An 11,183-nucleotide genomic window follows, 5' to 3' on the forward strand; every position below is an offset into this window, starting at 1 on the left:
TGCCGGGTGGCCCTGACCGGCGACGTGGAGGAAGGAATCGCGAGGACGATGGCGGGCCACGCCGGCAGCGAGCTAACGGGAGGTGGAAAAGGCTAGCTAGCTAGAACCGTCGACGCAGATCACTTGGAGCCTTTAGCAACCGCATCTCGATCGGGTGGTATTTCGCACTTTATTGCAACTCGGTGCGGACATATATTCTGTCGCCTGCATGCGCGTACGTTTGCGTCTGCTTCTTCCCTCCGGCGATCAATGTTAATCCCAATCGCCACACGAGCGGTACGTACTATGAACAAAGACGATTAGGTAGATTGATTGATGATCATGGTCTATCCGTCGTTGCTGAATACGGCAGTGCCGCACGTAGTGCTGATTATTAATGGAGAATCGGCAATGTGGTCTAGTGCCGGAAGATTGCCCATGAGTAAGAGTAAGAGAATCTACTGCCGGCCTCCTTAAATCCTCCTCAAACATCCGCGGACATGTCTGATCGGTAATCAAACATGAGAGAATAAGAGAGAAGGAAAAAAAAATTACCAAGCCGAACCCCTCATTTTTCGATACAGGATGAATTTTATTGGCACAAAATGGAGTATCTAGAGAATACATAACATAATGAGCACACATCCGACTTCTGCATAGTTAAGACGCACACAGTTAACATGAACATACGCACACAAAAATATGTTAGCAAATAAAAATGCCATACAAGACTAAAGTTATGCTTAGATCAGATCCGTGATCATCACCCCTCATACCATCCCTATACACCTGGACTGTCCGTGAACTCTCATATTAAGACCAAATGTAGGGAGGATATGAGGGCTTGCGGACGCGCCCGGTCAGTCTGCCATGTAGGACGCGGCCCATCCTAGACCACCTTTTATCTTTTTGTATTCTTTCTTTTCTTTCTCTCCCTTCATCTTTATCAATCACATGCAAGTGTCCAGACATATAAAGGAGCAAATGAGGAGTATGACTGCATTGACGAACAAACAAAGCTTAAAATGGACACGCCCGGACACTGATGGGGCACGTCTGCGGACATTTAGGGGACTGGGTTTGCTAAGTTCGACTGTAGATACTCTAAACTCGACAAACATGAAAAGCTTGGCAATGAGTATCGTTTGCCCGGTGCAGCGTAAATACTACTCGGCAAAGATCTGACCATGGGGCCCCATAGGCCCGATGCAGAATGCCTTTGGCAGTGTACCAAGACGTGCAATGATCTAGCATAAGATGTAAACAATGACGATGGTAGATTTACCACCAATATCATGCTAGCTCTATATGATCATGCAAAGTAAAATGATAATGAAACCCAAGTCGTGTAATGTAAAGTAACAATGAAATCTGCATTGTAATATATCTTGGAATGACTATGTAAATGCCATGATAGTAGGTATGGTGATTGTTCTGAGGAATATAGTCATTTTATGTGTAGGAGAACAAGAGGAAGTCATTATTACTTACCCCCGCAGGAGTCATTGGGATTCCCCAAAGAGGAAGGGTGAAGCAGGACGATACCAACTATTTCTCCCAGTTAGAGAACCAAGGTTATCAATCAAGTATCCTAAATCAACAATGTGAGCAACACGTGTGCACACACACACACACACACGTACCCAACACAGCAAGAGGGTTGACAATTCCCTTGTCTTGCTAGTTAGAAGATTAAACACAAATGATAGAGTTAGATAGTAGCAAAGTAACATAAGAAATAAAATAGCAATTGTTATAGAAGAATCAAGTAATGGAGAATAGACCTAGGGGGCATAGGTTCACTAGTGGTACCTCTCTCGAAAACAAGCAAATGACATGGTAAACAAATTACAATTGAGAAATTGACCAGATTGCAATATTCATGACTATGATCATTCATGTCAATCTCATATAGGCATTCATCTGATAAGTAGACTATTAATCCAACTACATATGCTATTAATACTCCACCCCAAAATCGCTATCTAGCATGCATCTGAAGTTTTATGTTTGCAAGAAACAGAGTATCGCAATAAGTAAGATGACATGATGTAGACAAAAAGAAGTCAATAAATATAACAAAACCCCATTGTTTTATCCTTAGTGGCAATGTACAATGCATGTCTTAGCCCTTACCATCACTAGGTTAGATCACCGTAAAATTGAACCCACTACAAAGCACCATTTCATCTGAAGAAAAACCCATCAAACTTGGCCAAGAAAATAGATAGATCGGAGAGCATGCAAAGCTATTTAACAATAAAAAACCTTAAAAGATTCAATTGATTTCAATGAACAATATGATCATAAAGTGACAATTCATCACATCTCAACAAACACACCACCAATTACGTCGAATTGATCCTGATCATGTGAGAAGGCTCACGGTAACATATGGTACTGAAGATTCCAAAAAGAGAGAGAACCATCTACCTACCAATATGGACCCTAAGGTCCTAATGGAACTACTCACACATCATCATTTATGAAGCAAGGTTGATGAAGATGGCTCTGGCAATGGCTTCCCCCCCACGGCAGAGCTCCGGAACAGGCCTCCAGATTGAATGCTCATGAAACAAGAGATTGCGACAGCGATAAAATTCTTCTGAAAATATGGCGAGGGTTTATGTATTTATAAGGATTTATAGCGGTGAAATCAAGGAAAGGGGGTGCAGAGGGGCCCCACACGGCCTAGGGGCGCCCCCAGGGCCCAAGGGGTGGGCATGTGGGCCCCTAAAGCTCCTCTCAATCTCTCCCTAAGCTTCTAATTAATGTCCCTTGTTGCCCAAAAAATCGTATTAAATTGGCAAGTCATTTTAATCTCCGCATTGTGAACTACTCCCTCCGTCCTTCAAAGAGTGTACTTCCAACTTTGTTGGAGGGTCAAACCATTTCAAATTTGATCGAGTTTGTGCAAAAATATATCAATATTTATAAAACCAAATAGGTGTACGATGAAAATATATTGTATTATGAATCTAATGCTACTAATTTGATGGTATAAAGTTAGTGTATTATTGTATAACTACGGTCAAACATAAAAAAGTTTGACTTTCTGATAAAGTTGGAAGTACACTCTTTCATGAACGGAGGGAGTAAATTAATAGGTTAGATCCGCCGCGACCGCTCGCGGTACCGCCAACGTTAGGCAGAACTAAAAGTCGTGTACATGGAGATGGATGAGGCGGCGGATGAGGTGTTCGGCAAGAACGACGATAAAGAGGACATCGCCAGCTCTGCCACGCTCGTGGCCCGCCGACACATGCGCGGGTGCCGTCAACATCAAGAAAGAGTAGTGCATGGTAGGTCGCCACTGCTCGGGTCCCAGGAAGGCCATCACTCCTTCCCTCCCGTTGAAGCTAAGCTTGGCGGGCTGGTCATCGTCGGCCGATGAGCCGCTTAAGCTGCGGAAGCAGAGTTGGAGAGTGCTGAGGCGAAACTAGTAGTGAAGGAGAAGGCGAGAGCTGGAGCTTCAGTTCTCGGGGATCACGACAGGACATGGGGAACGGGTGCCGACGATCATCTAGATTAGATTTAGAGTAGGATTTAATTAAAATTGTCTAAAATATGTAATGCGCTTCATCCGGTTTTATATGAAAAATCAGCAGGTCCGTATGAATACCGTCTGTTTAGTTGAAATCCGAATTGAAATGTATGTGGATAGCGTTGGATGGCCGGTTCCAAAATCCATCGCGGATGGATGCGGGAGAGAATTCCGAATTGAAATGTATATGGATAGCGTTAGATGGCCGGTTCCAACATCCATCGCGGACGGATGCGGGAGAGAATTTACGGGTCAGCGTTAGAGATGCCCTAACATGGATAACTCTTTAGTGTTTTTTTTAGTTGCTCTTATGTTACGTTCACATTTTTTGTAGGCATGTTATGATTCACCCTCTTTTAGGCATGTTATGATTTACATGTCCGTCATACAGATCCACGTGACGGGGCTGTACCGTCTGGACCGCTAGCGGTGCAGAATGTCAAAGGTCCACCACGAAAGGAGACGAACGAACTTGGGCTACATTAGTCCACGCCAAGACTGAGAGCGGCGGAACGGACGGAAGACAGGAGGAGACGAAGGAACTTGACTCCGCTATCGCCGCCGCCCGCCCTTACACCTTCCCGAGAGCCTCCGCCGTCGCCCCTTCCTCCTCTTCACGGCCCCGCAGAGAAAGACCACAAGAGGGGCGATAGAGGGGGTGTATCTTCTTGCATCACTGTTATCAATCAATGGTGGTAAGCTCTCCTCTCATCCTCCCCCAGCCGATTTTTCTTCTTCTTTTGAATGCATCTCTGCCGATATTTAGGGCCCCCTTACTTTTGGATCTAAAAAATAGGGCCTCCTTGGGTTTAGATTTAGTAAAACATTAATTTTGGATTCCTAGGATCATACGAATTCTGAACAGGATCTGGTCCAACGGGGCAGGTTACGAAATTTAAGAAATCCAAGGGGAGTGTCAAAGGGCACGGTCTCTTCAAGTTGTGCTGTTGTGGCAGGTGTGCTGAACAACATGCAGATCTTGGGCTGCTAGCGCTAGTCGCAGGGTGCCGTTGGAGTGCGTACGCTTGCTGCACCATTCTGTGAATCATGGAGTGTGGTTGGAATTCAAGTGTTTATATATATGTACTGATGGGATCATAATATTTTGGGCATTGGCTTATGTGTTGTTGTGACGGTGACAGAGGAGGTTGGTAGTTTATCCAGTAAAAACAATCTTGTTTTTTCCTCCTCTTCAGTGCATTCTAGACACTAGAATGGAATGCGACTGTGTTGTTTTTCGCGCTAGAGATTTTGATTGTGATGTGTCTCGTGCTTGTTTCTGGGCTTATGACGATGCAACAAAATCTGTTCGACCCTCATGTCTTCCTCTTCTTTATACTGGCTATGTTGGGTGCTTTTATTTCAGTATTGATCTAGGCATGCTTAATTCATGTCACAGGACTGGGTTAGCGATAGCAATGACAGTGATATGTTCGATTGGGAAAGTGATGGACTGGCTGAGCCCTTGTTGGCTTTGGCCTTGAATAACCTTGATGCTTCTGGCCCATCCATGCTGGTAATTCGAGTAATAACTCATAGAAAAATGTGTCTTTCAACTTATTATCTTTAATTATTATGATTATAATGTGGTGTTTGTTTGTGCCAATGTACACAGGATGTTACTGGCTGGGCCAAGGGGAAAGCACCATCAGCTTCTTTAGTTGAGGAATTTGTCAGAATGGGTTATCCAAAGGAGATTGTTTTGATGGCCGTCGAGGCGTGCGGTAAAAATTAATCTTTGTCCTGTGTACTGATAAACATGCGCCAATGTAATCTAAGAGCAATAGTGTGGAGTGCGTAGCGTGTGTGAGTGGTGTTGTATGGGTTCTTGTCCCATTTCTTCTTAATATAACGATACAAAGATCTATTGCGTGTTTGAAAAAATAAACCATTTGTCTTGTCTGTGTTTGCACCTTCTGATTCAACCGGTGCTTTATTAGGGTACAATGATGCAAATGACATACTCGAGCTACTTCTCACATTTAAGGTATCTTATACGTGCATGTCTATTACTTAGTTTATCCTATGATGCTCTTGCTGCATACTAGTAAGGACTGTGTTAATATTGGTCATGTGAAATGTAGGCACTAGTTAACTACCCATCCATGGAAAACAGCTTTACTTCTGGCTGCACCCCTCACGATGTTGAGGATGACGAGGACAACGATCTTGATTTTGCAAAATGGGATGATGGCGGCGATGATGCTGGTGAGAGGGCAGCCAATTCTAATGATTCTAGTGATGAGGCTGAGTCCTTGTCGGCTTCCGCCTTGAGTAACCTTGATGCTCTTGGCCCATCCACGCTGGTAATTTGAATAATAACTCATAGAAAAATGTGTCTTTCAACATATTTTCTTTTATTACTATGATCATAATGTGGTGTTTGTTTTTGCCCATGTACACAGGACGTTAATGGTTGGGCCAAGGAGAAAGCACCATCATCTTCTTCACTCGAGGAATATGTAGGAATGGGTTATCCAAAGGAGATGCTTTTGAAGGCTGTCAAGGCAATTGGTAAAACATAATCAATTTCATTTTTTTTGTCTGTGTTTGCACCTTCTGATTCAACAAGTGGTTCGGTTTTTAGGGTACAGTCATGCAAATGAATTTCTCGACCTACTTCTTACATTTGAGGTATTTTATACATGCGCTTCTATTAGTTAGTTTATCCCATGATGCTCGTGCTGCATACTAGCAAAGACTATTAATATTGGTTGTTTGAAATATAGACGCTAGGTAATTACCCTTCCATGGGTAACTGCTTTACCCCTGGCTGCACCCCTCATGATGCTGCGGATGACGATGACAGTGATATTGATTTTGAAAACTTGAATGATGATGATGATGCTAATGATTCCACAAACTGGAATGGTGATGATGATGATGATATTGATTTCAAAAACTGGGATGATGATGACGATGGTGCTGGTGAGACGGAAGCCAATTCTAATGGTTCTGGTGACGAGGTAGCTGATTATGTATCTCCAGATTGGAAAATGAGTACTCTATGATTATATGTGTGATGATATGTGAAATCTTTGCCTTGTTGACCTGTTTAAGTATTAGTTGATTTGAGTGAAGCATCCAACATGATATATAGCTGGGACGTTATTTTCCATTTTTCTTTTCAGATATTCTAGTTATCTGGCCAGTATAGTCCCATCATTCAAAACATCATGGTAGAGTTGATGTATCTCTAAAATAAAATACTACTTGTTTAGCAACTACACTAGCATGATCTTGGCCTTCTCTTTGCTTGAGTGAATTGTCTCTTGTTAAGAATTTATATTTGTATCTCTTATGATTCCTCTTCTGGGTGCCATTCACACCATGAGCACTCCTTCACATAATGTTTGATCTGCTCTTGTTTTCTCTTATGCTCTCAAACTCTCGTGGGTGTAGAATTGTATTGTGAGGTTTGAGCACATGATTTTCATTACATACAATTCTTCACATGCTAAAGTTTACCATGTAATAGTGTGATATTTAAGGGTATGGATTGAATACTATCAAGACTACACTTCCCGCAGAGTAGTCAAACGAACATGAAATGACTTTATTATTGTAATAAACTTAATTTTATCTAGGCAGCACTCATTTTCTTTTCAGTGCTTATGCATTTGAATATTAGTTGCAAGACTTATGAAATATGTGTCATGATGCAATGAGGAAATCATATGCTAGTTGAGGTAGTGTGATTTGTAAGCTAATGTTCTCTTGCATTAATGTCATTCTTAAGCAACACTGGAGAATAAGAAGTTGAGTTCCTGAATTATCACATTAATTTGATTCTTGATCGGTTTCTCCTGTCTTGTTTCCTGGGTCGTCTGTGCTATCATTTTGTTATCAATAACACCCCCACCTACCATGTTTTCCTAGGCTCATAGACGCCACTTTGCAGTTTTCACTATCAACACACAACCATTAGTAGCCATTAAAAAGGTAGTGAGATGTCGCAAAGTAATTTCGGACCTGTATTTTTGTTGTGCTTTTCTGCAGGATTTCGCACAAGCGATGTTAGAAAAGGACGAGAATATCAAGGATTTCGCACAAGCAATGTTAGAAAAGGATGCGGGATTTCCTGAAGTTAGGGCCAATATGGCTTTTAGCAGAGGTGATAATGCCTCTCTTTTGAAATTGTTGCATTCATTTAAAAGGCACCTTATGCTGTATTTTTTTGGTTATATTTCCTAGGTGCGGACGATGCTCTTTTTGCATTACTTGATTCCAAGAACTTTTCTACCCGTGAGGTACCTTGTTGTTTGATTTTATATCTGAAAAATGAATCTCTTACGCTCTTTTAAGATGCAAGGACACCAAAGTTCATTTATAATTTTGTAGGTTACGAACAAGATCTTCAATTCCTTAAAAAGGAGAAAGGAAGGAAGATTCATGGAAGAGAGCAAGAAAAAAAGGATGCGATGTGGAGGTGAAGCGCAAGGAAATTGGCTCCCCTTGAATGGTAGCGATGATGAACCAATTGTTCTTCCAAATCCAATGGTTGGCTTTAGCCTGCCTAATAGCATGGTACAGCCAGTTAAAAGAAGTCTCCCCGAACAAGCTATTGGTCCACCTTTCTTCTACTATGAAAATGTGGCCCAAACCCCCAAACGCACATGGGATACTATTAAAGGAGAATTGTATGGTGTAGAGCCAGAGTTTCTGGATTCCAAGTACATATGTGCAACTGCCAGGAAAAGAGGTTACATCCATAATCTCCCGATTGAGAATAGGTCATCTCTCTGCCTGGAGCCTCCAAAGACTATATTTGAGGCGTTTCCCCATTATAGGAAGTGGTGGCCTTCTTGGGACTCGAGAAAGCAGCTCAACTGCCTGACGACATGTGTGCCAAGTTCAAGGCTGACAGAACTAATTGAGTTTGTTCTTTCAGTAGCGGAGAATCCACCATCTCTTCGTGTTCAAAAATATGTTATGGCTTTGTGCAGACAATACAATCTCGTGTGGGTTGGTAAAAACAGGGTTGCTCATTTGGAGCCCCATGAGATGGAATACCTACTGGGTTTTCCAAGGAATCACACGAGGGGAGTCACCAGAACTCAGAGGTACAAATCTCTTGGCAACTCATTTCAAGTGGATACAGTTACTTACCACTTGTCTGTGTTGAGGGACATGTTTCCTGATGGTATAAACGTACTGTCCTTATTCACCGGTATTGGAGGAGGAGAGGTAGCGCTACATAGGCTTGGAATCCACATGAGGATAGTGGTTTCTGTAGAGATATCTAAAGTGAATAAGAGGATTTTGAGAAGTTGGTGGAATCAGACTCAGACAGGCGAGTTGATTCAGATTCCAGACGTGAGGACTCTAACTGATGATAAAATCAGGTCATTTATTGAAAGTATTGGCGGCTTTGACTTGGTGATTGGGGGCAGCCCATGCAACAATCTCGCTGGCAGAAATCGGTTCCACCGTGACGGTCTAGAGGGCGAGCACTCTTCTCTATTCTACCAGTACCCCAGAATCTTGAACACCGTCAAGTCAGAGATGGCGAGGATTAAGCACTTAGCTATATCTCATTGTTGCAAACCAGTCTAGGACATACTAGTAAGGACTCGCTAGATAGTAGAGTACATGTACACCGACAAGTTGAGAACTGTTTGAGAACTTGAGAGAATTGGCTCTGATTTTGTGATAGATGATTCGTACGGTGCGAGTCTGCATAGTACTGCCCTGTCCTGTATTCTTGTTTATTTTTTTCTCTGTTTCCAGGAATTCAGCATTTGCTTAGAGGCAATGTAAAATTGTTATATTGCCAGACATTCAGTTCTCTAATGCCCGGTCCGATTTCTTAACTTGCTTTTTCAATGGAGAATCATAGCAGGCAATGCTGGAAATGCTTTTCCTCTGCACTTGTATTCTGCATACTGATATCATACCCGGCAATGCCATGGTTTGTATTCTGGATATGTCAGACATGTTTTCCCTCTGCACTTGTATTCTGGAGGCAATGCCATAGTTTCTAAGAACACTTGGTTCAGTAGACAATTTATAGAATCTCCAAGAGATGATGAAAATATTTGTGATGGGTAGGAGAGAATTTTTTTTTCATCACCACAGCCGCTGTTGCCGCAACAGATAATACAAAAATGATGCCACAAATTAAAACGATCAGTTGAACAGTACTAGGATAAACCCGCACTACTTTCATACAAGCACCATTGGAAAATCGATCTCTATCGAGTTCATTTGTGTCTGCCGAGCTCTACTCCACGGGAAGAAAAAGAAAACTACTTATCGTTGGGAAAGATTACAATGCGGCACGGTCAAGAAACACCTCCTCGGACCCCTCATCTCCGGTATTCTGATACGTCTGCGGCACGGTCAAGACACACGGCAGTTTCTCCAGGACAACCTCGCCGGGCCTGCTGCTGCTCGTCACCATCTGCATGGCCACCGTCCTCGTGCTGCCTTCAACCACGCTAGACTTCCGCAGGACGCAGGCGCGCAGCCGGGCCTTGTACGGCGGCCACGGCGACGCGCCCGCTCTGACGCACACGAGCGACACGGCGGTGTCCCCGCGCTGCTCGCCCACGACGAGAGCGAACACGCGGGCGTCCTTCGCGGCGAGGATCAGCCGGCGGCACGGCACGGTCGACGCCGGCACGCAGAGGGAGAGCACCTTGCCGTACCGGGCGCCGTACGCGGGCCAGGAGTGGAAGGAGGTGAGGTGACGGAGGAGCGCGTGCGGCGGGCTGGCAAAGCCGCAGCCGGGCATCGCGCACGAGCAGGGCGCCTGTGGGCACGCGTCGTTGTGGGCCGTGACCTCGCTGTAGGTGAGGAAGCCGTGGCAGCCGCGGTGGGGGCACTTGAACCTGGCATACAAGATGAAGTGTTCTGCCATCGCGTTCCGGGCGTCGAACTTGGCCCCGCCGTCCTTGCAGTTCTTGCACGACTCGGTGCAGCAGAGTACGCAGGCGAGGTGCCCGCTCTTGCACTGCGTGTAAATCATCAGATTCGTGGATCGATCGGTGCAGCTAGCTTGCTATAGCTCGCATGGAACGGAATGGAATCTAATCGGAGCTATCGCATGTGTAGGTACGTACCTGGAAGACGGGACACTTGATGTAGAGGAGGTTTTGGGAGCAGACGGAGCAACGGATCCAGTTGCTGTCGATCTGCATGACGGCCACGGAGCTCACCCATCCCGGCGACGGCTCCGACGAGCCGGCTGCGGCTTCAAGGGCGACGACGTCCCGCATCGCCTCGCTGTAGAGCGCACCCACGTCCATCGCTCCGGCCGGCAACGACTCCGACGAGCCGTCGGCTTCAAGGGCGACGCCGGTCAGCAACGACTCCGAAGAGCCGTCGGCTTCAATGGCGACGGTGTCCCGCGTCGTCTCGCGGTAGAGCGCATCCACGTCCATCGCTCCGGTCGGCGACAAACGATGCGCGCTGATAGGTACGTACGACAGTGGCAAAAATCTTCATTTTAGGTTAAAAAGAATAGAATAGAGAGAACTATAGTAGCTATAGATCAGCACCATGGCCGGCCATGGCGTGAAGCAACAAACGGTAAGGAAAAGGAAAGGAGAATCAACATACCCAATCGACGGCGAACGGAGTGGAATGGAAAAGAAGACGGGGGAAGGGGAAGGCACCTCGCACACGACGACGGGCCCCAGTTTATAGATCTCGCCCG

The 11,183-nt window shown here is 44.8% G+C and overlaps 1 protein-coding gene across 1 annotated transcript; it reads left to right on the top strand.

Annotated features, from left to right (window-relative positions):
* The first annotated feature begins 5,628 nt into the window (after positions 1 to 5,628).
* On the top strand, positions 5,629 to 9,176 carry LOC119271857 (DNA (cytosine-5)-methyltransferase DRM2-like). The gene is made up of 7 exons (XM_037553516.1): positions 5,629 to 5,829; positions 5,929 to 6,037; positions 6,111 to 6,157; positions 6,253 to 6,489; positions 7,523 to 7,637; positions 7,718 to 7,773; positions 7,865 to 9,176. The coding sequence occupies exons 1-7, from the start codon at positions 5,629 to 5,631 to the stop codon at positions 9,077 to 9,079; spliced, it is 1,980 nt and encodes a 659-aa protein (XP_037409413.1). The 3' UTR covers positions 9,080 to 9,176.
* The last annotated feature ends 2,007 nt before the right edge of the window (positions 9,177 to 11,183 follow it).

Source organism: Triticum dicoccoides, chromosome 3A (genome assembly GCF_002162155.2).
Source record: "Triticum dicoccoides isolate Atlit2015 ecotype Zavitan chromosome 3A, WEW_v2.0, whole genome shotgun sequence".
NCBI classification, from domain to species: domain Eukaryota; kingdom Viridiplantae; phylum Streptophyta; class Magnoliopsida; order Poales; family Poaceae; genus Triticum; species Triticum dicoccoides.